Raw genomic sequence first — 25414 nt, forward strand, 5'->3', positions numbered from 1 at the left:
AAGGATTAAAAAAATACAAATACATTTGATTCATTGCCACTCGTGAGTTCAGATTGATCAATACTGTGACAGCACGCTGATGTTTACACAATATTGTTTACTTTGTACGGTCTAGTAGCACCCAGGTCTCATGAACTAAATCTACATGTACAGAAAAACAAGAGTGTTTATTTGACCATGTTATGACTTGTTGTTATGGTCTTCCACATTCCAAGGTGTTTTGTTTTTCTTCACAGAAGGAAACTGGATCAAAATCAGAGCTGATAGCATTTTGGGCATTTAACAACCACCAGCTGTAAAAAAAAATGTAAAAAAAGGCAGCAGGATTGCCAGAATCCAACACACTTAACGCACAGGAGACAAAACATTAGGCCTGTTTACCACTCAGGGATGCTTTAAATGACAGCATTTTACTGAACTGAACATGTACTGGCTGTTAACCTTTTCACACCACTCTTAGAAAAATGAGCTCTCTGTGAATGCCATGGTACTGGTACTTTATTTTTAAATGATTAGCGTTATAAAGTTAACATTAAAACAAAATTATGGTTGAACAAATAGCCAAACCAGAAGAGAATGCATAAAACAGCACCCATTATGCTTGTCCCAGCAGTTAAGAAGTACTATGGTTAGATACCCAATTGTAATGGATAATCGTGCTGTGTGATGTACTGTTTTCTTTCAGATATTTGTGTCAGGAGACCAAACGGAAAAATTGTGAATTTGGAATTACTGAGTAAAGTGTCCTCACACGCCTGGCCATGTGACTCAAGAATCATGTTATTGGTTTGAAGGACAGTTTGACACCTGATCTCATACAGATCTAATCCATATTCATTTGTATTCTTTTGAAGTCCATCAGCAGCCCCAGAGCTGCAGTTTATGCTAAATTCATTCATGGCTCTTCACACACATTATCAACCCATTATCAATCCAGGTTGACCTAATACGATTCACACTGCTACCTTAGCAATAAATACAAAAACAATCACCACTTGTAACCCTATCCATTTGTAACATCCTGATTTGTGTGCACATTATTTTTGTCTGGATTACTTTTTTAAATACTAGCGTCTCCTGTCCTGTGTGCTTCCTGCCTCCTTGATTATCTACTCTTGCCCTCAATTACTCACCTGCCCTTGATTTTAACATTAGTCTACCCTGTTTGTATACTCCCTTGTTTTCCCTGTTGCCTTGTTGACTTTTTGATTTTGCTTGTTTTAACTAAATGGCAGTAAATTCCACATTCTTTGGTTTAGGCGATTAGTTTTCTTTGTGAATTCATCGCTTTCCTGGTATATGGTTTCTATGGTTCTGTGTATGACTGTGTATTACCACCGGTTTCTTCAGTAAAGACTTTGCCTTTTTGACCTTAACCTCGTGTCCTGTGTCTCTGCATGTGAGTCTCTGTTCTGCCCAGAACCATTAAACCATTAAGCCATTAAAATGTTGTTACATGAAGACAACAAAAAGAATGACTGGACGAAAGAAATAGTGACATTTTGTGAAGGAAATAATAAATAACAAAAACAAAATGTTATTCAACTCAATGAATGAACAAACACGGCAGGATATAGAAAACAAACATGCTATAGAAATAATAAAGCTTGGAAATATTGCTGACTGTTTGTTCTTTCAGCTGTACGAAAACACAGCCATAAGCACTGATGGCACTGCAAGAGGATTACAACTTCCACAAAATGGTGAGCAACCCCACCTGTGCCAAATTCATCCAAACATTGGTTTGTATTTGATCAATTATTTGCATCTTCAACGTGACATCCTGAGCTAATGAGACTGACTCTCAGTTGTTACATTAGCAGCACATAGGGGGCACCCTAGTGGCCTAGAGATTTGATGTGGTGATCATGTAACTGCAATGTCCTCGGTTTGAGTGAAGCTGGGCATATTTAATGCACTTTATTGGAAACAGTTCTCAGTGTAAAAGTCCTGCATTCCAAATGTTTACTTAAAAGTATTTCATGCATTAATGTGTTCATCACTTTAATGTGGAAGCTGGTAAAGGTGAATCATTTTAATTCATTTATATACATCTGGGTAGCTTGTGTCTGTCCCAAAGCACGGATCAATAAAGTCTTGTATTAACCTATGATAATACTTTTATTTGTTGATATTCTGTACTGTTTTGTACTGTACTTTTAGTGGGGTATAAGTATAAAGTACCATACAATGGAAATTCTCAAGTAAAGTACAAGTACCAAAACATTATATCTAAGTAGTACAATAGGATATGTTACTAAATGTACTTAGTTATATTCCACCACTCATCCCCATCTCTCTCAACTCATTCCCTGTCAGCGCTCTAATGTCAGCTTCCTAAAGAAATGGGCTCTGTAACTTAGGCGGGGCTTTTCTGGGTCTGCACTGCCAAGATAACCACAAAACACCACTTGACATTACCTCATGTCAACACTGAGTGAATTTCATCTAACCTCACTTTAATAACGATTTTTTAATAACTAAATTTCTATAATTTACTGCTGATAAACATGTTTTGGTTATTGTTGGACAGACCAAAAAAAAGTGTCTTTTTTATCCACATGTTTGGTATATTTAAGTTCAAGTCTTTATTTCTTATAGCCTATGCACAATAATTACACTGGAGCAGTTGTTGGCATTGAAGCTACCTCTTACTACTAAATGTATAAAAACAAAAACTGGGAAATGAGAATGAGAATCCAAGGCGTAAAGCATAAAATAGTACAGAAGTTAAAATATAGGAATACAATATAATATTTAGGCCTATATAAAATAAAATAATAATAATAATAATACAATATAATTATGTGGTACACTGGTGTACAGTCGTGATGGAATGAATAAACTGACAGGATTAATATAGCCATGTGTACTGTAAACTGCGGTGTGTGTAGGTAAACATGGAGTAGAAGTAGTATAAAGGTTAACTGTACCAGTTTGGCGTGAGTAAATACATGCAAGGGCAGTAGTGAAACTGTCAATATATAGGCTACTTTATATTATAAATGCCATTTAACAGTGAGAGGGCAGTATTGGACACATAAACCAACTCTTGGCATGTTAAACCGCTGTGTGGTTTGGACCTCTTTGTCTTTGTGGGCGTGAATGTGCATGAGCCACTGTTGACCATTTGGTTTGAGGGAGAGTAACGTTACATGCAGGCAGAACGACACACCTATCAGCCTGACAGACAGACAGACAGACAGACAGACAGGTCCTAACGTCACAGCTGGGCTGGGGCTCGGTAAGGGGTTGGGACTGAGCAGACCGCTCCCCGGAGTTGCAGTGGAAGCTACTGGAGAGGCGGGCGGAGGCATGGAAATCCATGCATGGCTCTGTCTCCTTTCATCGTAACGTTATCAAAAGCGTACGGATATTGACTCAACTGTTCTCGTGCAATGAAGCACATTCAGGTTTTCGTGTAAGCACAACGCACAGAAGAGGAGGCCTTTGATAGTTTACTGGTAAGCGGGCTTTTTATTCCAGCTAACGTTAGAAAGTGTAACGTTAGCTAGCAAGCTAACCTGCTTGACGCTATGATGCAGCAGATAAGCCTACCTAAGTCTGGCTAAAATAGCTCCTGCAATAGTCGGGCTTTTTAGACAGGCATGCCCACTGGCATGACTTAATTATTAGCCCCCTGTCATACCTACACATTATGGTGTTAGGTGTATGCCTTGGTATTTTATGCTTTGCTAGCTGAGTGACGTGAGGAAAGTTAGCTAACGTTAGCTAACGTAAACAGTAGCGCAAGTTGACAGTCGTTGCAAAACAAACTGCGAACAGTATGCAATTGAACGTTTGCCACAAGAGCTCGTAAGGCTACTGTTAACGTTATTCGTGTGATGCCATGTCTTGAATGTTTGCCAGTCTCCAGTAAGGTCAGTGATTTGTTAAACGGTTAGCCGTTGGTGATTATCACAACAGGAAAACTGGCTTTCTAATCTGACACAACAAGCAGGTTAGCAACCCTCTTTTGCTTTCAAGCCTGCTGCTTTGTCATTGTAACTTGCTGACTGTCTAATGTTATCAGCTGGTGCTTAGCTAGTTACGTGCTAAAAACCTCAGCTAAAACCACAATTAAATTAATGTTAGCATGGGCCGTTGCTGCAGATAAGTTGTCCTGTCCAGTTACCTAGCTAGATGCTAACCGTCTATAATAATACTGTAGCTACTTAAACAACTGCATTGTTGTCTGTAACCTCAGTGTGGCTGTCAACACGGGGTGACTGAAGAAAACCAGTCACCTTCACTAATGTTAGAAGCTAGAACAAACCAGGCATCAACAATAGAAGCAAGCAGAAAATGTCAATGATAAACATATTTGTTTATACACCAGGATGGTGGATCTACAGTAGCTCAGGCTGTAGTCAGTGGTAGAAGAAGTATTCGGATCTAGACAATAGTATGCCCAGTTCCGTATTTTACTTAAGTAAAAGTAATAGTATCAAAATATATCCACTGTAAAAGTACTCATGCAGAGTGGCATACATCAGAATAATATATATTATATTATTGAATAATAATAATTGATGCATTACTGTGTTAATCACTTTAATGTTTCAGCTGTTGCAGCTGTTTAATGTTGCAAGAAAGCTTGTGAATTTCAACAAGGGATCAATAACGTGTTATCCATCATTTTAAATCATAATTCATAAAAACATAATATATATAAGTACAACATTTATATGTAGTGGAGTAGAGGTATAAAGTAGAAGAAAATGAAAATACACACGCAAAGTAGAAGTGCCTCAAAGTTGTACAGTACTTGAATATATGTATTCAGTTACTTTCCACCATTGGTTGCACTGAATATTCAAAAATTCCTTCATGACATGAATGAGCTTCAGATATTATGGATTAGAAAATATGACTTTGATAAAATACATATATTCTGGGTAAATAGGTGCATTTTGGTTAAAGTTGGCAGCATTTCCATGTCATTATGTGGTTCTGTAGTTGACATATAGGTTTTGAGTGTTGAAATGTCCTATTCCTATGTGTTCCTATGATCTGACCTATGGACCATTCTGGATAGATCAGGTAATGCTCGCATTAGACCTTGTGTTTGGCTTGTGAGGCTTTACAACAGTGTAGTGATACTAAACATGTAATTGTTCTGTTTCTTTGCCACCCATTTGTCTTTCTTTGCAATCAAAAAATGGCAGAATGCATGCTATGATCACCTTCTGAGTCTTTTGTGAATGGCCCACTTGGTCATAACACTGGTGTATGGTTTTAATTGTTTTAGCCTGGAATGTTACTGTTTTTGTTTCTATAGGATTTTAAAAATTGTATGCAAAAGGGGTTGATCCTGGAATTCTATTATTGTATTTAACTTTACAGGATATAGCCAGACTGATAGTCAGCAGTAGTCTGTTTCTTGTCAATCCATATGTACAGTTTACTGGTTGCTTCCATGGTTATTTCAGTTAATGTTCACAAGTCAAATAGATCAGTGCAGACGCTGTGTTTGAATAGGGTTTTATTTGAGGTAGTAAGATAATGGGCTGTAGTTTATATTGATTACATAGGATTTATGAGGGATCTAATCTGTGATTGGTTGTATAAAGAAATGCATTTGATTGAATATTTAGTTTTTGTTGACTTCATGCCATAGAGGTGCTGATTAAATTATACAGTAATTTCTATAGCTCTTGTGTCTCATAGTGGTGTTGTATTGGCTTGCATTCTTTTGAAAGTTTCTTATTAATGATCAAATATGATTCTGGACAGATATTAGAAACACTTGTTAATACAATCGTCTAACAGAAGAGTTGGGTTGCAACTAACAATTATTTTCATTATCCATTAATCGATTAGTTGACCTATTGTTACAGCTCTACACCACAGTAAATCTCATAACCTCGCTCATCAGCTTCATTGTTCTCTGGCTCTGAAACATCTTCTGGATTTACGGTGCAATAAAGAATAAAAATAATGCTGGTGAATGATTTTTGTTAGTTGCTCAGATAGATATCAACACCTCAATCCCTCCCATACACACAAAGACTGAATCTGAACTTTGTTTGAATTTGTTGAGTTTACTGATTACTTATCACCACTTAACTCAAAGGGTATTGATCATATTCTTCCACAAGAGAATGATAGTCGGGGTGTTAACCCGATGAAAGGTATTTGGATGGGATGTTGGCCTTAATTTTGAACCACACAAGACTTTACTCATCAGGTCTTTGTACCTCATGTCGAGATTTAATCGGAGACAACAGAAGCAGTACAGTTGGCCAGTTCTAGATTGCAGCTGGTGTCATTTTTTAAACCTTTGCTAGGAAGCATGCCTTTTGTTTCCACTTGTCTGTTCTTTCAATCAAAGTTTGGACTTCTATAACTCATTATGCACAGGTCAACATGTGTGTAGTGTTTACAACATGGCAGACTTGAGTTAGTCTGCAAAATTATGGTTAAACTTCATAATTGACAAAAGTGATGAAATAAAATGTAATCAGTGTGTTCATTTTGGTACAATTAATAATAATACTTTAATGTGACATGATAAAAACCTCTATTTAACCAGGGTACTTTTCACTGAGCGCAGTCCTCTTTTTACATAAAACTCTCATTTACTGCAGTATGGTATAAGATTGGAATCAAACCTTTTCAGTCAGCAGACAGTCCTATTCTGTCGGGCAGATATCAATAACCTGCACTATTTTCTGTTTTGATATATAATGGGTCGTATTTACCTCATCTGCTTTGATAGCTCCATGTTAAGGCCCTGTCACATGTGGTGCATATGAAAATTAGCATATACAATGTATATGAACGTATACAGAGCCTATTGATAGCATGTCACGTATTTATACAAAACGTATTCGACGAATGCCCAACAGATGCTTAACTAATTCCTAGCGTATTCCTTCGCCGTATGCCGGCGTATACGGAATATCGGCAATACACTGGTGTACGTTGTTGAACGCTGAGAGTGTGAAACGTTTTTTGAGCATGTTCAAAAGCGTATTGCCAATATTCCGTATACGCCGGCATACGTTTCCGCCATACGGCGAAGGAATACGCTAGGAATTAGTTAAGCATCTGTTGGGCATTTGTCGAATACATTGGCCATTTGCTCTGATACGTTTGTATAAGTACGTGATACGCTATCAATAGGCATTATATACGTTCATATACGTTGTATATGCAAATTTTCATATGCGCCTGCATACGTTTCTGCCATACGGAACTGTGTGACGGGGCCTTAAAGGAGAATGTTTGTTTCTTCATCTTAATTCATATGATTATCCAGTGAAGAAGCCGTCTTAAATTGCTCGATGTTGGCACCTATAAGAATCTTACAAATGGTTAACCTCAAACTATATAAACGATTATTGTTTTTTTCCACATTTTATATGGCCATCAGGAAACACAGCATATAAAAATACAAATTGCTGTTCAAAAGCTTGATGTTAACATTTTGTATGATGTTGACGCAATCTTTTCAGGACTGATGGCTCCAGAGTGACATGCCATGGCTTTAATGATCCCCCCGGTGAAGCTCAAATGGCTGGAGCACCTAAACAGCTCATGGATCACGGAGGAAAGCGAGTCGATTGCCACACGGGAGGGAGTTTCAGTGCTCTACTCAAAGCTGCTGGCCAACAAAGAGGCTGTACTACTGCCCCAGCAGGTGCTGTGTCTGAAAGGCCCCCAGCTTCCAGACTTTGAGCGTGAATCCCTCTCCAGTGATGAGCAGGAGCACTACTTGGATGCTCTACTCAGCAGCCAGTTGGCCTTGGCCAAGATGGTCTGCTCTGACTCTCCCTTTGCTGCGGCCCTGCGCAAACGTGTGCTGGTGCTTCAGCGCATCTTCTACGCACTTTCAAACAAGTACCACGACAAGGGAAAGGTCAAGCAGCAGCAGCACTCTCCAGAGAACAACTCGGGCTCGGCTGATCTGCACTCTGTCAGCGAGCGGCCACGCTCCAGCACTGATGCTCTCATTGAGATGGGTGTTCGCACTGGCCTTAGCCTTCTTTTTGCTCTGCTGCGCCAAAGCTGGATGATGCCTCCTCCACCTAGCCCTGGTGGAGGTCCTGGGGGCAACATAAACTTGTGTAATGATGTCATTCACACAGCCATTGATGTGGTTAGCTCCCTGCCACCCCTCTCTCTGGCCAACGAGAGCAAGATCCCACCGATGGGCCTAGATTGCCTGGCCCAGGTCACCACTTTTCTGAAGGGGGTTACAATGCCAAATTCTGGGGCTGATATTTTAGGGCGGCGGCTTGCCTCAGAGCTACTGCTAGGGCTGGCTTCCCAGAGGGGTTCCCTGCGCTACTTGCTGGAGTGGATTGAGATGGCCTTGGCTGCATCAGCCGTGGTCAGTGCTATGGAGGAGACTAAGGGGCTACAGAACCAAGAAGGGCTCATCGGCTACGATTGTTTCATGAACATCCTCATGCAGATGAGACGCTCTTTGGTAAGTAAACATTAACAAAACTGGCAGATTGGAAGCTTTTTTTAGTGTTTTCATAACTCAAGCCAGAAGGCAGAAAATGTTATAACTTTTGCTTACATCAAAGACGCAGTAACATTCATTCATCCGTCTGCATGCTTTATAGTGCAGGTACTATGTGGTTATGAGTAATAACTGAAACCATTTACTTGGAGTCTATCAGTAAAGCCAGAGTTTTTCTTTAAATGAATTCTCAACAACCAAATACAAACAGGCTGGAAATAAATGATGATGTCATATGCTGTCAGACTCCTGGAAATGATTTTTAGTGTTTTCAAAGATTTTATAATTCTCTGAAATGTATCATGTCACGTGGGTGGTTTTTGGTTCAGATTTAATAAGGGTGTAGAAAATGTAATGTTTCTTTATTGGGTCTGTGACAAGTCCCCCGTAATATTGAGTTTTATAGTCATACTGCAATTGATTTGTGTATGTGATTGTCTCAGGGCTCCTCAGCAGATCGCAGCCAGTGGAGAGAACCCACACGGACCTCTGATGGCTTGTGTTCATTGTATGAGGCAGCACTCTGTCTTTTTGAAGAAGTAAGACATTTAAGCAGTTTTTTACTTTCATGTCTTTGTATCATTGTACTATATGTACATAACACCTCAACATGATTATTTATAAGAGTGGATAGATCTCTCTGCAAAAGTGTCATACACGTTACTTCTGTAAGTTACTACTTAAAAATGTGTTGTGCTTAATGTTACTTTACTTAGTAGTAAAAGGAGTAGATGTAAATTTCTAGAAACCTATCAGACAAAAATGATTATCCCAAGTACAGTAAACTCTCTCGAGCGGTTCTTTAATAGTGTCCTTGTTTTCCAGGTATGTCGAATGGCGTCAGACTACTCTCGCACCTGTGTCAGCCCAGACAGCATACAGACCGGTGAAGCACCCGTGGTGTCTGAAACCTGTGAGGTTTACGTGTGGGGCAGTAACAGTAGTCACCAGCTAGTGGAGGGTACACAGGAGAAGATCCTGCAACCCAAGTTGGCCGCCAGCTTCGCCGATGCACAGACAGTAAGAAAAAACAGTTCACACGTCTTCTGTAGCGCTGTATGCATCCATTGTCCTGTATTCATCATAAACAATAGAGAAACTGTCATGAGTTACTAAAGGAATCTTGCTAGGTTTTGGCAAATAACTTTCGGTGGAAATTTTTCTTTCTTTCTTCAAAGCATGAATAATACTGATCAGCATAAAATAATTGCTTTATATAGACGTGGTGACATAATGCTTTCAAATTCAAATGTAGCTTGTTCTAACGCAGCCAAACAACAGCTGTAGATCAAAGCAATGTGATATGCTGTTTTTGTTAGATAGATGGACATCCTGAGACAGGGACCTGTTCTCTTCAAGATGGATGAGCAGTGCAGCACAATGTCTTCTCTGTTTCTCTTAGGAGGGAAAGGAAACCCGCACTTTGAAGATAACAATTATGCACCTTACTATAATTCACAATCATCCCGCCTACAGAACTTATGTTTGTTGTTTTATGATAAACTGTAGCATAGCATGCCTATGCCTCGACATCAGAAGGATACCTCACTCACTCACTCACTCACTCACTCTTGAGGATGATTGTGTGTAAGAATGCTGAATCAAGCTGCAGTCTTTCACAACACACAAACACACAATTTCTCCTCATTTCTCTGCAGATTGAAGCAGGCCAGTACTGCACTTTTGTAATCTCATCCGACGGCTCTGTTCGGGCCTGCGGGAAGGGCAGCTACGGCCGCCTGGGCCTCGGGGACTCGAACAACCAATCAACGCTCAAGAAACTTACCTTCGAGCCCCACAGGGCCATTAAGAAGGTCTCGTCGTCCAAGGGCTCGGATGGCCACACGCTGGCCTTCACTACGGAGGGTGAGGTGTTCAGCTGGGGTGACGGTGATTATGGCAAACTGGGTCACGGGAACAGCTCAACACAGAAATACCCTAAACTTATCCAGGGGCCACTTCAGGGGAAGGTAGGGTTTCACCCACTACGACTTGACACAATGGTATTTTATTGATATGTTATACATTCTAGTATTTTATTCTTTTAAATCCAGTAATGTATATTTAAAGCAGCTTTGAGTGAGTAAAGGTATTCTAGATACGATCATCTTTTTTCCACTTCACTCGGTGAAATATCTTTGCACCAGAAACTGTAATGTGCGTCAAAATTCAGAAAGAGACTTGTGCTAGTAGTTGGCAATACAAATGTAAATGGTGATTTAAATTGGTGAGTTTCTTGTAGCTGCTATGTCCTATGCCTTCTATTTTAAATATAGACATTATAAATTGAATAGATGTCTATTTGCTTGTGCATTTACTGGCGTTAATAAAGTATGATAATGTGTATTGTTTTGTGTCAGGTGGTGGTATGTGTGTCTGCTGGCTACAGACACAGTGCTGCAGTCAGTGAGGATGGAGAGCTGTACACATGGGGTGAAGGAGATTTTGGAAGGTTAGGTAAGTTGCTGCACCAATTTATCCTAAGATGAAAAGGATCTTTATAAGTAACTCTACAACACATTTCAGTCTAATGTGCAATATAAAGATTCACAATACATTCTTGAGTAAGATTCAAGCCTTTCTTGTAGCATTGTTTTAGTTATATACTGATAGCTTTCAATCAATCGGTTGTGTGTGAGTTAGGGATGGACAGGGTTTTAAATTAAGCCTGACAACTATGACCTTTTACACTATGTGTTACTTTCTCCAGATCTCACCCTGAATCATAGTTGAAACAGCTTCCAGTTAAAATGTTTGATTTGGTTACATTCAACAGTGACTCTTGGCTGGCTCAAAGTTTCTGAATTTCAGGAGTTGGGACATGTTCATCTCTGAAACATTGAAACAATAATAATAAAATAAACATGGAGGGAAATTCACTGAAGCTGCATGCACATCTGGCCCAAGCGATTTATCTTTGAACAACATACACATTATCTAACGTACAGCACGATTAGAATACTCTTTATCTTATTGAAAAAACGTCAGTGTTCATCTTTCCCTCCTCATGAGCTATAAATGTTCTTTTTGATTCTGTGTCTGATATAAGGGGAGCTCTTGTATAGTTGAACAGATTGTGGTATGAATACTGCTTGTATTAAGTGTTTCCACCAGGTTCCTCAAACACATTACGCTTTTCAAGGCTGTTTGAGTAAGTGTCAAGCAAATGACAGATAAATGGTCAAGTTAAGTCAGTTTTATGCCAACATGACAAATTAGATTCAGAGGGATATACAATCTATACAATATACAACACCCTATATCTTTAAATTCAGCATGCATCGACTTATTGTAACTTATTTAACGCTCATGTGTTTATTTAGTCAGCTATTCTTTTTATTTAGTCTTAATTCTGTGTCAAATATCCTTTGTAGTTTATTTTATTATATTTAGTAAACCTCATCCTGTTTTTTTTGGGTCACGTTTTAGTCTGTTAACTTTAACTTGAGTAAGTAAGTTTCTCCAAGTCCTCCTGACTGCTCATTGTGTGCTGCCGGTGTAGTCCTGATATGATCAGTCACAGTAACACCGTTGATGTTTATTGACGTCGGTGCCGTGTTGTCAATGCCTCGTCATCATTTCGTCTTAGTCATGGTGGAAAGGTGTTGACTAAATATGACATATTTAGTCTCATTTTTAGTAAACAAAATGAACACTGCCTAGCACACACCAAACATGTAATACAGGCATACGTAGTAGAAGTAATAGCAGCAGCAGCAGTAGTAGTGGGTAAAGTAGCTGGATGTTGCCTCTCTATAGAGTTAGAGGGGCATATTCTGACACATTGATGTCCATCAACATGCCCCTGATGAGCGGACATACCCACTGAGGATTTAGGTGGGTTATGTGTGCCAGGTGCAGACGGTCTGCGTTGCACTTTCAACCACTCGATTCAGACAAGGAAGGACTCCACATTTGTAATTTTCATGTGTTAACAGCCTGGCCTTTTTCTTTGTTGGGGAATGCAGGTCACGGTGACAGCAACAGCCGAAACATTCCTACCCTGGTTAAAGACATCAGCAATGTGGGCGAGGTGTCATGTGGTAGCTCCCATACTATTGCACTGTCAAAGGATGGACGCACTGTGTGGTCCTTTGGAGGAGGGGACAACGGTGAGTAAACGTCATAAATAATTATGTAAATTGATGTATTACTTTTTTAAATCTACATTTTGAATAGGAACATATTACTTTTGTTGTTTTTATTGTAATTAGATTTCAGTGTGTCAACATGTCAAACTGTTAGCACTTTGAGTTTTGTTTACGCAAATGAAAAGTGTGCTTATAAATAAAATGTATTATTATTAAACTGTAGCACATCACTAGAATACTCAGGCAGTCTAAAGAGAACCCATGTGTTGTCCTGCAGGGAAACTAGGTCATGGTGATACTAATCGAGTCTACAAGCCAAAAGTAGTGGAGGCCCTGCAAGGGATGTTCATCAGAAAAGTGTGCGCAGGAAGCCAGTCGTCTCTCGCCTTAACCTCTACCGGACAGGTAGGACAACATTGTTAACCAAGACTTGTTTATTGAGAAAAGGTGGAGGCTTGAGATTTTTGAACATTTGTCCCAAAGAGGGAATTTCATACAGCTGTTTATGCATGCCAACCGATTGGACAGCTGGTTGGACAATGACAGTCATGTATTTTATGTCAGGACTTGTTACTTATCAAATCTATTTTTTCATTGCTTTGTCTCAAAGATATAATCCAACTGTTTTCTCATCAGGTGGAAAATCATCTGCTAATGTTGATTCATGTCACTTGTTTTTAGGTGTACGCTTGGGGCTGTGGTGCTTGCCTGGGGTGTGGTTCTTCTGAGGCCACAGCACTCAGACCCAAACTAATTGAGGAGCTGGCTACCACCAGGGTGGTGGACATCTCTATAGGGGACAGTCACTGCCTGGCCTTGTCGCATGGTAGTTGTCTCTTCCTTTTTCATGCCTTTCTCCTCCTCTGTCTTTTTCTGTTTTCTTTGAAAAGTTTATCTGTAGAACTATATACATAAACAGCCGAGCTGCATTGGTTTGGCATTTTGTATTTGTTAAACATGTGACAGAACTGTTGCAAGTAGCATGATGTAATAGCAAATACATAGACCATATTTGTTTAAACTAATACGTAACTTAATCTCAACCTAAAATTGAGTCCTATTTCTGCTCAGTGCAGTTATTATTCAGTGTCAAGTGCAGTATGAAAAATCATCACAGCCATATCTAAAATGGTGTTTATTTTCTAATACTCAACCACCATCTAGACAATGAAGTGTATGCATGGGGCAACAACTCCATGGGCCAGTGTGGCCAGGGGAACTCCACAGGGCCAATCACCAAGCCCAAGAAGGTTGTCGGCCTGGATGGAGTTGCTATTCAGCAGATCTCAGCCGGCACTTCCCACAGCCTGGCGTGGACAGCCCTGCCCAGAGACAGGTCAGCTACAGAGTAAATACACTGACTGTAGTGAAGGGAACATTGACAGTAACCTGGGTTTTACAGGAAAAATTAACATGGGGGGTGAGGGTGAAGGCAAGTGCTGATGTCACAACACCCCTGGACTACTTTGTTTAGTAGGTGTTGCATAACATAGGTCAAAGGTCAGTAACTGCATGTGAAATTTATACCAGATTTGCCCCTTCTGTATTTCAAAGTAACTATATAAGTAACTTTATACAGTGTTACACGGTCTGTATACTGATTTGCAACACAGACACACAAGGGTTATTTTATCCATAAGCAGATTCTGAAAAATGAAAATGAAAGACTTGAATTTTAGGATCCAGTGTTTTTAGAGCTTTACCCATACTACAGAAAACAAGTCTGTATATTTCAGTTCTGCTGCTTCGATTTATTTATTTTTTTTAAACTTTATGACTGTGTGATATTAAATCACTCCAGAACTGCTTTTAGTGCCAACTTATCAGTTTAGTTGACAAAGTACTTGCATGGCACATTATCATTGGCAGACATTAGGGGAAGGGATCATTCTCAATCTCCAAGTTGGAGATTTAGAGAATTACCTTATTGCATTTTTTGTATCTGCTTCAATGCAAGTATGAACTGTTTTCTAAAGAAATGTGTCTGTGAACATTTTTTATTGTCAACTTGTCTGTCAAGATTCATTCAGTGATATTGAATATTCAACTCTTTACCCTACTACCTGAGCAACTATAAAGTACTAGAGCACTTGTTAATATTTACTCACTTTTGCTCTATAGGCAAGTGGTGGCTTGGCACAGGCCCTACTGTGTGGACCTTGAAGAAAGTACCTTCTCCCACTTACGCTCCTTCCTTGAGCGCTACTGTGACGGCATCAACAGTGAAGTTCCTCCTCTTCCGTTCCCCTCATCCAGGTAAGTGGACACAGCCTACAAGCCACCATCAGTGCTAGTGGCAGCTGGGTCAGGAAGAATGACAAAGACTGTGGAAGAAATAGGAGAAGGGAGATTTACAACAGTTATTTTATAATAATATAATTATTCTTTTACTCAGATACACCTTCATTCCATTTCAATTTTTGATTGGTGTCAAATTATAAATATGCCTGGATATATCCTGATATAAAATATAACTCATTATGCAAGTTCTGAATAATATTTTTTTATGTATTTGCAGGGAGCATCATAACTTCCTCAAGCTGTGCCTTCGGCTTTTGTCCAATCATTTGGCTTTGGCTCTGGCCGGGGGCGTGGCCACCAGTATCTTAGGTCGGCAGGCCAGGCCCCTGAGGAACCTGCTCTTCAGACTGATGGACTCCTCTGTACCAGATGAGATTCAGGAAGTAAGAGAAAAGAAAAGCACTTTTGGACCTGGGGGGCAATATGTCAGCAGCATAGTAACATACAGACCAAAATATACAATGAGTCAAGGCACAATAAAAAGTGTCAGAAAAACAGTGGCACTGTGAAATTTAATGTTCTGAGTTAACTTTTAATTATTGTCAAAAATAATGAAAAATGTCCATTGCAATTCCTTAAAAAGCCCAGCTCTTAAATTATAGTAAAATTTGGCTTTCTTTTTTTGTCAATAGTTGTAAAAGCCATCATGGTGAACAGAATGTAGGATGTCTAACTGGAAAAGATGTCCAACCATAATAATTATAATTTTCAGAGATATCTGTTTAATAAATAACTATTACATTAACATTTTTGAAACTGGGAAGCATCACTCCTTGGCTGTTCTTTTTGTATTCCCCCCAAAAACGCTTGTAATCACTGTGGAATTGAACTGATTATTTTTGTGCTTTTAATTTCAAGTTGCTTCTTTGGTTATCATAGGGGACATTAAGACAGTCATTTCTTAAAATGTCAACAAGCTCTGAATCCGTTGCATCCCCTGAAGCAGTGACGATATCTGGGTGCGTGTTTGTCCCATCAGGCGGTTATTGAGACCCTGTCAGTGGGAGCGACCATGCTGCTGCCTCCACTGAGAGAGAGGATGGAGCTTCTTCACTCCTTGCTACCTCAGGGCCCTGACAGATGGGAGAGTCTCTCCAAAGGACAGGTACCCTATGCTACTTATACACAGACACATTTACACACATTTAAAATAAGGAGCATGATTTTCCATTTCAAGATTTTTGACTTTTTGACTGCCTGCTCGGCTGTCCGGCATTAAAATGTCTTGAGAATTCACCATTCCAGGAACAGTTTGAAATTCTTGTGGACTTTTAAATAAATGTTGTAGAGAGCAGAATATTTGAATGATTGTAATCAACAAGATTTTGCCCTTAAATGAATAGTTCAACATTTTGGAAAATTTGCTTATCCGCTTTCTTGCCTGCAGTTCGATTGATTGACCACTCATGTCTGTACGTTAAAAATGAAGCTACAGCCTGCAGCTGGTTATCTTATCTTAGCTTGGAATAAATCCTAGAAACGGGGAAAGAGCTAGCCTGGCTCTGTCCAAAGTTCACTAATTAACTTTTTATATCTTGTTTGTTTAATCTTTTCAAAAAACAATTTGTGGGTTTACTACTCAGAGACACTTATCATGACACATTTGATAAGTAAAAAAAAAAACTAGAACTGGTGTATTTGTTTAAGGTTCAGTCAGCTTAGCTTTTTAAGTTTTAGCACAAAAGCATATTTTCCAAAATATCAAACTATTCCTTTCATATTGCTATTCATCTTTTCAACATTTCTGCATGTGCAAAAATGTGCAGAAAAAACTAATTAAAATTCAATTGTATTTTCATAATAAAACATTGACGATTCAATAAGTAAAATGTTCTCAAACTGCACCCAGGTTACAGAACCTTCTTTCATTTTCACTCAAACAAATCTCAAAGTAAAAGTGCTGCATCTTACTGGACGAATAAAATCCAACTTAAAATGAATTGTAGAATATTCCACTTTATTGAACATGTTTTACTCTCCTACAATAAAACCGGTGCAACATATCCATGAAAGAACACACCTAATGTCATTCACACCGACGTGCATGTTGTGTGTGGCTGTAACGTTACTTAGCTGGCTGCAGGGAGATCTTCACAGAGCTCAAAATTGCTGCAATCTACTTGCTGATGGATATTGTATGTCGCTTTGAATAAATATCACCGGATAAAACAAGTGTTTTCTGTTTAAAAGTACAAGCTCAGGAAGATAGTAGGTATCACTCAACTTTTAAGTGGTAGAGTCTCCAGTCTGATCTTGAGGGCACAGCTGATAGGTACGCAGTTTGTTTACATGAATTAACAGAAGTGCCCATTTAACGGATTCAGTGTGGACAGAGAGCAAACGATGTTATGCGATGTGACGCTCGCTTGCGTACGACATCATGTGGCACACGTGTGTTAATTTGACTGGCAAACGTTTGATAGATGAGAATGATCTGGTCAGAGGTCATGGCCGATCAGCTGACAACTGGCCGTTTTCTGACGTGTGGCCGATTGATCGGTGCATCTCTATCAGAAAGGAAAACAAGATGAATCAAGAAGTGTTGCTGAAGGCTGTGATAACCCTAGCTGAGGCCAACCTTTCTCATTGACCACACTTGATGACTGTCATTACATTGGCTTGGATAAGCACCTGGTGGCTGACCTGGTGTTGTCCTCAGTTTGAACCTCAGTGTAAAGTTTATTATCAAGGGCTGTTGTTTGATTCTGTTACAGAGTCGTGTTTTTCAAGGTCAGCAGAGTTACTGAAATGTGTGTGTTTGTGCCACAGAGGATGCAGCTAGACATTATCCTGACCAGTCTCCAGGACCACACCCACGTGGCCTCACTCCTGGGTTACAGCTCTCCCGCTGATGGCCCCGAGGTACTTTGTTCCGGCCCGGGCTTCACTGCTTCCCTGGACCCCACATACAGCGCCACAGCAGGCCACCCTGACACCCACCTGGCTGAGATCCTCATGAAGACGCTGCTCAGGAACCTGGGCTTTTATACTGTAAGTAGATGTTTGGTACAGCTCTATCAGAGAGCATAGAGTTTGCTCTTTACTGTGCGTGTAAATAAAAAATGGTTATTTGTGGGATCACTATGATCTATTTAGGATTTAGAAGAGTAATCAGTGAAGTCGACATATAAAGCACCATTGTCCCACTCTACCTTCTCTCCATCTTCCTCGCCTCTCTCAATATTGAAGTAGTGGAGGTAGAGCATGACTCATAAATAATCCTTTATTATCACCTGCTGCCTTTTCCTGGCACAGCAGTGGCCTGTTCCTGTGCCTCCCTTTATAAAAGACTGCATTTTATTGATTGAACCACACACACACACACACACACACACACACACACACACACACACACAGACACACACAGACACACACGCACAAGCTGTTTTCAAGTGTGTGTGATTATGCAGGCTGAGCAATGAATGATGATTAGACTGCAAGGCTTTCTGCATTTGTCACTCCTTTTGAATTCATTGCCTCTTGTTGTATTTTTCCTTTTTGCTCTTCACACGCCTCTTAATCTATAAGGCTCTGTTTTCTTTCTTGGGGAAATGGAATAAACACATCTAGATAAAGAAATATAATTCAACAAACGGTAATAAAATCTTGGTCTTCTAAATTTGACAATACCAAGAATACAGATTACAAAAGCTGCCGGTGGAACAAAGTAATGATTCCATAACTTATTAGGGAACTTTAATGTAATAATCACCCTCTATAATTAGATCATGCTTGCCATTTGTAGTAAAACATTACATTCCTGTTTTATTAATAGAAAGTGTAAAGTAAGATGGAATCACTCAACACAGTGATTCCATGTGTGAAGATGAAAAAGGACAAACCAGCTTCAGGAGAAACAAAACATATTTGTGTATTTGAGGGGCTAATTTAACAAACATTGCTAACTTTTGGCACAAAAGTCATTGGGTCTAAGGCGGCTTCATAATTTTCATAACCAGTTCATGGTTCCCAAAGGGTCTTGAAATCTTTCAAGTTTTGTGAATTTGAGGAATAAATGGCCTTAAAAGTGTTTTGAAAACAGACATAAATAGTCACTGGTCATTGAAAGTGCTTGAATTTATATTCTGTATTTTGTTGAAGAATAGAACTTGAAGTTCTTTTGATATTTTTTTTAACTTAACGTTACTAAAGAGGCTACTTGTGTGTCTCCCGCAGTTGCAGCGTTGCTTCACACGTGCATGCATAAGTGATTGAAGTCGATCACAGGTTAAACAGCCGCAAGAAAGCTAACGTTAAACAAACTTTCAGCTATGCCTGTTAAATGTAAATTCCAGGACTTGTGACTCACTAAAGACATTTAAAAAGACTGCCTTGTTAAAGATCCGTGGGACATCCATATGGCCCGATGCAGAGCCTCCAGCAAATCAATAAAAGTTTACACCATTGATCCATGTCTCGGTGTGATGCCGTTTCGGGTCCTTTTAATGTGAGGAAATTGTACCTGGAAAATCCTTAAAAAGTAATTTAATTAGATTTTAAGAAGGTGTGGGAACCCTACCAGATATAAGTTGACAACCAAGAGCAAATCGTGGTTTGTTGAAAATGTTCTGCTATGAAAACACATTTTTCTACAGCTCAATTGCCTTTTCTACAATACAGTTATACCTATTCATATATATCATCTTTGAAGATACCTCTTATACCTGCGATATCTGTTGTTGATATTCTGATTTGTGTGTTTGTGTTGTGCAGGATCAGGCATTTGGTGAGCTGGAGAAGAACAGTGATAAACTGCAGCAGGGCCTGTCCTCCTCTGACAGCAGCCAGCCAGCTCACCTCCACCAACTCCTGTGCTCCCTGCAGAAGCAACTGTTGGCATACTGCCACATTAACTCTGTCACTGAGGTACGGACACTCAGCTGTGTCTGTTGATGTGCAGCCTGTTCAAACATACTTACTCTCTCCTCCATAGATAACAGTTTTATCATGTGGAAAATATATCGTTATTTAAACTTCTTGGTCCAGTGCCATTAGGATCATATGAGTAAAGCCTTCTTGGGATACTGGTGAGATTACATCATAATGTTTGTTGACCTGAAAGACAGAATTAAATTAAATTTGATGAAGTAATTTATTCTTTATTGCACATCTAATTTCAGAACTCGCATGGTCTTGTTCATGTGGTGTAAAATGACATTAAATTGCCTCTCTTAAATGAAAACATGTTGTGTAACTAATGCATGAAGCAAAGTAACTCCTAGTTCATCGCTTTTTTGTCTTTGAGCTAATTCTTGACAAAATAAGTGCATTTCAGTGGCTGTGCATATTTATGAATCACCGTTTCGGTATGTGTTTTCAAGATGTCATTTTCTCAGACAGTCTTTAACAGCATTTTTTGAAAATTCTGAAAACTTTATGTATATCTTGTTTTTCTGCAGAACTCTAGCAGTGTGGCATTACTTCACAAGCATCTGCAGCTCCTGCTGCCTCACGCCACAGATATCTTCTCCCGCTCAGCTGCTCTGATAAAAGAGAGTTCCTGGAATGGCAGCATACGAGAGAAGTTACAAGGTGAAAAGGATCAGTTCATTTATTTTAGGCCTGTGACACACCTTATTGTGAATAAGAAATCCTTGTTGAAATCTGTAGAAGGAGAGCTAGTTAATATCAGCAGTTAGCAGCTGGGGGCCGCACAGTCCTGCTTGGCTAAATAACGCTAACGTTAACTGCGTGAGTTATCATTGACTTATATTATGACACATTCAAGCTCTATTCAATAAAAATAAGTAAAGTATAACTTAATCATGATCTGTTTTTAATTTGTAATCTTGTAAAATTGAGTTTTTGGTGAGAATCTTGAATGAATACAGTGTTTTGAAGGAGATGTTTTCACAGCAATATACAATAGACGTTATAGAGGGAATTATGACCTGTTTAACCCTGTGGTATCAAATTGGTATTGAGAATTGTGGAATTTCACTGTTATTGGTATCAACTGGTAAATCTCTGGTATCGTAACATCCCTACTCCTCGTTTCTCACACGTTTCTATTTCAATCCTGTTCCTCCGCTTGTTGACAGACCAGGTTAAACTGCATAAAACAACAAAGAAATAATTTCTGTTATATATTTTTAAATTAGACTGTAGAATAGTGTATTCAAAGTAAATGGAAATTATAGAAGGAAACAAATAATCAATTTCCGTGCCACGCAATCTCCTATTTCCCTTTGCTTGTATGCTTCTACAGCAGATCGGAAGAATCCCAATAATGTGAAATACATTTTCAGTTAACTTTGTTTTGTTTGTTTCTTTTGTCAGTACCATTGTTTCAAACCTCAAAATACTGACCGTGTCTCTACCATCTTCAGATGTGATCTACGTGTCAGCAGCAGGCAGCATGCTGTGCCAGATAATCAACTCCTTGCTGCTGCTTCCGGTATCGGTGGCGAGGCCTCTGCTGAGCCACCTGCTGGACCTGTTGCCTCCTCTGGATCGCCTCAACAGGCTGCTGCCTGCTGCATCTCCTCTGGAGGACCAGGAGCTGCAGTGGCCTCTTCATGGTGAGCATGAAAAAAGAAGCTACGCAAAGAAAACCTCTACGTGCATGAAATCATCAAAACATGTACTGTGCAGTCTTAATTGAGTTAACTTTCTTCTAAGCTTTCGGGTGTGCTTTGTATATTATGTCTTTCTCTTTGAGAACAATGAGAAGTCGGTTTTTCCATTCATCCATCGTCTACCCCTTTTCCGGGGTCGGGTCGCGGGGGCAGCAGCTCCAGTAAGGAACCCCAAACTTCCCTTCTCCGGGCCACATCCTCCAGCTCTGACTGGGGGATCCCGAGGTGTTCCCAGGCCAGTGAGTCCTGGGTCATCCCGAGGTCTCCTCCCAGCTGGACGTGCCTTGAACACCTCTCTAGGGGGGCGCCCAGGCGCCCCGCTTGCACCCGCAATCTCGTTCTTTCGGTCATGACCCAGCCTTCATGACCATAGGTGAGGGTAGGAACGAAGATCGACCGGTATATTGAGAGCTTTGCCTTCTGGCTCAGCTCTCTTTTCGTCACAACGGTGCAGTAAAGCGAATGTAATACCGCCCCCGCTGCTCCGATTCTCCGGCCAATCTCTCGCTCCATCGTCCCTTCACTCGCGAACAAGACCCCGAGGTACTTGAACTCCTTTACCGGAGTAGGCAATCCACCGGTTTCCTGCTGAGAGCCATGGCCTCAGATTTTGAGGTGCTGATCCTCATCCCAACCGCATCACACTCGGCTGCGAACCGATCCAGTGACTGTTGAAGGTCACAGACCGATGACGCCATCAGGACCACATCATCTGCAAAGAGCAGCGATGAGATCCTCAGGCCACTGAACTGCAACCCCTCTCCTCCACGACTACGCCTCGATATCTTGTCCATGAAAATTACAAACAGGATTGGTGATAAAGCGCAGCCCTGGGGAGGCCAACATTCACTGGGAACAAGTCCGACTTATTTCCAAGTCTCCGGAGACAACTCTTGCTCCCGGTCATACGCCTTCTCTAGATCCACAAAACCCATGTAGACCGAATGGGTGTCCTCCCAGGCCCCCTCCAGGATCCTTGCAAGAGTGAAGAGTTGGTCCGTTGTTCCACGACCAGGACGGAATCCGCAGTGTCCGTTTTTGTTCCTTACAAAAATACATTAGGGTTCTTTACCACATGGTCTGTGGCAAGCAATTTTTAAGAATAACATTTGAATGTTGTCTACTGTAAACACTACACACACCGTACCAGGCCAGGTCAGCTTCGAACCCTCTTGTCTCGATTAATTTAACAGTAATGTATTTGTTTACTGCACTATCTTTTCTAACTTTCCAGGTACCTCTGACTTTGTTGAGCCGGCCTCTGGGATGTCACTTCCACAGCCGGCGTTCTCCTGGGTGTGGCTCGTGGATCTCGAGAGGACAGTCGCCCTGCTGGTAGGCCGTTGCCTTGGTGGGATGCTGCAGGGAGCTCCTAGCTCGCTGGAGGAACAGGATACTGGTTACTGGCTCAAAACGCCCCTCTTCAGCAACGGCTTGGAAATGGACATCCCACAGCTCGGTACGGAGTGGATAGATACAATAATGTGATGGCGTTCATGAGTTTTTTTAAAATGTTGATCATAGGTAATAACATGAGCAGTTGAGTGTAGTTTTCCCAGCTTTTGTGAATTTAAATTCCAGCCTGATAATTTGTAGATTAATGTAGCTCTGCTTTAGTCCTTTTATTTTTGTATTCATGTGTCGTTTCTTTTGTGACTGGTTATGATGAATGCTTGTTCACTTTGTTCTTCAGACACCTGCATCAGCTCATTACTGGAGGCAGCACTGTCCGGTAACGAAGAGCAGAAGCCCTTTGACTGCACACTGCGTCCTGACATGAGTGTCCTGGTGGATTTGGCTCTGTGTTCGTCTAAAGAACCTGCCAACAGCCTCTGGATCAACATGCAGGACTATGCAATGAGCAAAGGTCCACCTTACGACTAAGCATATAATAAATGTTATTGTCATTAGTCTTGAAAAATAACTGACAGTGTACTGTCTGTACTGTGTATTCTGTTGCAGACTGGGACAATGCATCCCTCTGTAATGAGTCCCTGTTGGACACTGTGTCCAGGTTTGTGTTGGCAGCCTTACTGAAGCACACAGGGCTGCTGGACCAAGGCTGTGGAGAGGGCAGGTACTGTAACATAATATTTATGATCTGTCGGCCTAAAAAACTCCACACTGTGCCATCGTGCCAGCCTGAATAAACATCACGTCACAAGAACATTTGTTATTTTCTCATCAGGTACCAACCATCTAAGACCCTTGCAGAGGTGTATCGCAGTGTTTATAAGGTACGAAACCGCCTGCTGGCCTGTAAGAACATGGACTTCGTCCAGACGAGATCTTCTTCACGTGAGAGGAGGGTGAGTAAACAAATGCACACATTAGTATTCAGTAATTAGCATTTAGTTAAAGAGTGTCATCAAACTACTTTTCCTCAATGTATTCCTTTTCTAATTATATTCTTCCTCTGTAAGTAGAGGCTTTGTTCATGAAACAATATTTTTTTCAAAAACACTCATGGATGTTATTTGGTTACACTTGGTCAGATTTCAGACAATCAGGACTCTCTGGACATGGACCCTCAGGAGCACTCGTTCACACGCACCATCGACGAGGAGGCAGAGCTGGAAGAGAGAGCCGACCGCGAGAGAGAAGAAGGCCATCAGGAACAAGACGATGAAGAGGAGGAACGGGAACACGAAGTAATGACTGCTGGAAGTAAGTACACCTGCCTGGAGTTGTCTGTTTATATGCTTTCAGTGTGCTTATCAATAAGAACATTTGGCTTATAATTTAATACATGTATTTCTCAGTTCATTCAAGGCTTTTTTTTTGTATTATGCCTGCTCCCATTCATTCACATCTCTGCTTTATTACGATAGTTATTAAACTGGTAAAATGCTAAATAATTAGTTTGTGCTTGGCAATGTATCCTGTTGATGTTTTGTCGTGTTAGGTTAACTCTGGTGAAATTCAAGTTCATTCAGGTTTTCAGTCAAATGTTGTCACTTAGGTGCAGGAGTTTCGATGGTTTGGATATTTATTTAATAATATATAGGCAGTTTAGATCTAGATTCAACGCTAATCCTAATTGTTTTTGATATGATAATGCCTTGTAGTGAGGTTTTGGTTAGAAAGTTCATGTTATGTGGGGAGCTACTGTAGCCAAACAAATGTCAAGTTGTTCACAAGTTAGTTTCCTGGAAAGAGACATATTGTGGTTCGATAGTATGTCATGATTAGGGAGTTATCCTGCTCAATGTGGCTTCTACTGACAAATCAGTAATGATGAGAAGGCCTTCGCCGGACACACAGGTGGAAATACAGAAGATGCATTGAAGTCACCTCATTTATCTGATTGGAAAAAACGTTTGTCATCGTTGTCATAAAATCAGTTGCCGTAAAATGTGCTACGATGGATGAGACAGTGTCGGGCGCTTTTTGATGTGTTGCATTCGCATGGGCTTTGGTTATGAACTTTGCACTCTAGTAAACCTGGAGTGTATTGTGCGGCTGCTGCTTTTCGTCTAACCCAGCATCTTGTGTGTGTGTTTTATTTGTGTATGTGCATTTTGCACCACACAGAAATCTTTCAATGTTTCCTCTCAGCGCGGGAGGTAGCTCGCAGTCGGGACAGAGAGCGGGCCAGCAGCAGCACAGGACTGGGCTCCAGCTCCGTTTCCAGGAGCGGAGGAGGAGGAGGAGGAGAGGAGGACACCATTCTGTCTCAAGAGGGGAGAAGGGGCAGTACGGGTCTCACAGAGGGCCAGGACCTGTACACAGCAGCCTGTAACTCTGTGATCCACCGCTGTGCCCTGCTGTTGCTGGGGGTGAGCCCTGTGCTGGGCGAGCTGACCAAGCAGAGCCAGGAGGAGGACCAGACCCAGTCTGCCACAGGAACACAGGAATGCCTGAGCTTCATGACCAGGTCAGAGTACCGCCCACCTCATGAGGAAGGGGGTGATGAATTGAAATTAAAACTATACATTGACAGATGAATAGTTGGTTCACTCTTTAGT

The 25414-nt window shown here is 40.6% G+C and overlaps 2 protein-coding genes across 2 annotated transcripts in view; both read left to right on the plus strand.

Moving 5' to 3' along the window:
- Positions 1-55, plus strand: part of dapk2a (death-associated protein kinase 2a) — a 10601-nt gene extending 10546 nt beyond the window's left edge. The window contains exon 9 of the mRNA XM_029462061.1: positions 1-55. This exon is cut by the window's left edge and continues 1697 nt beyond it. The gene's annotated coding sequence lies outside the window, so the exon portion shown is untranslated.
- A 3166-nt stretch (positions 56-3221) lies between these two features.
- Positions 3222-25414, plus strand: part of herc1 (HECT and RLD domain containing E3 ubiquitin protein ligase family member 1) — a 55553-nt gene continuing 33360 nt past the window's right edge. Inside the window, exons 1-23 of the mRNA XM_029425226.1 lie at positions 3222-3464; positions 7461-8437; positions 8920-9015; positions 9302-9496; positions 10135-10446; positions 10837-10933; positions 12445-12588; positions 12845-12972; positions 13249-13393; positions 13732-13903; positions 14689-14823; positions 15086-15251; positions 15848-15973; positions 17638-17859; positions 19582-19734; positions 20268-20400; positions 21198-21389; positions 22681-22905; positions 23140-23313; positions 23409-23523; positions 23635-23755; positions 23942-24113; positions 24981-25323. Coding sequence (XP_029281086.1) covers positions 7487-8437; positions 8920-9015; positions 9302-9496; positions 10135-10446; positions 10837-10933; positions 12445-12588; positions 12845-12972; positions 13249-13393; positions 13732-13903; positions 14689-14823; positions 15086-15251; positions 15848-15973; positions 17638-17859; positions 19582-19734; positions 20268-20400; positions 21198-21389; positions 22681-22905; positions 23140-23313; positions 23409-23523; positions 23635-23755; positions 23942-24113; positions 24981-25323 — 4517 coding nt within the window. The 5' untranslated portion in view covers positions 3222-3464; positions 7461-7486. The remainder of the gene's footprint in view (positions 3465-7460; positions 8438-8919; positions 9016-9301; positions 9497-10134; positions 10447-10836; positions 10934-12444; positions 12589-12844; positions 12973-13248; positions 13394-13731; positions 13904-14688; positions 14824-15085; positions 15252-15847; positions 15974-17637; positions 17860-19581; positions 19735-20267; positions 20401-21197; positions 21390-22680; positions 22906-23139; positions 23314-23408; positions 23524-23634; positions 23756-23941; positions 24114-24980; positions 25324-25414) is intronic.

Source organism: Cottoperca gobio, chromosome 3 (assembly GCF_900634415.1).
Source record: "Cottoperca gobio chromosome 3, fCotGob3.1, whole genome shotgun sequence".
Lineage (NCBI taxonomy): Eukaryota > Metazoa > Chordata > Actinopteri > Perciformes > Bovichtidae > Cottoperca > Cottoperca gobio.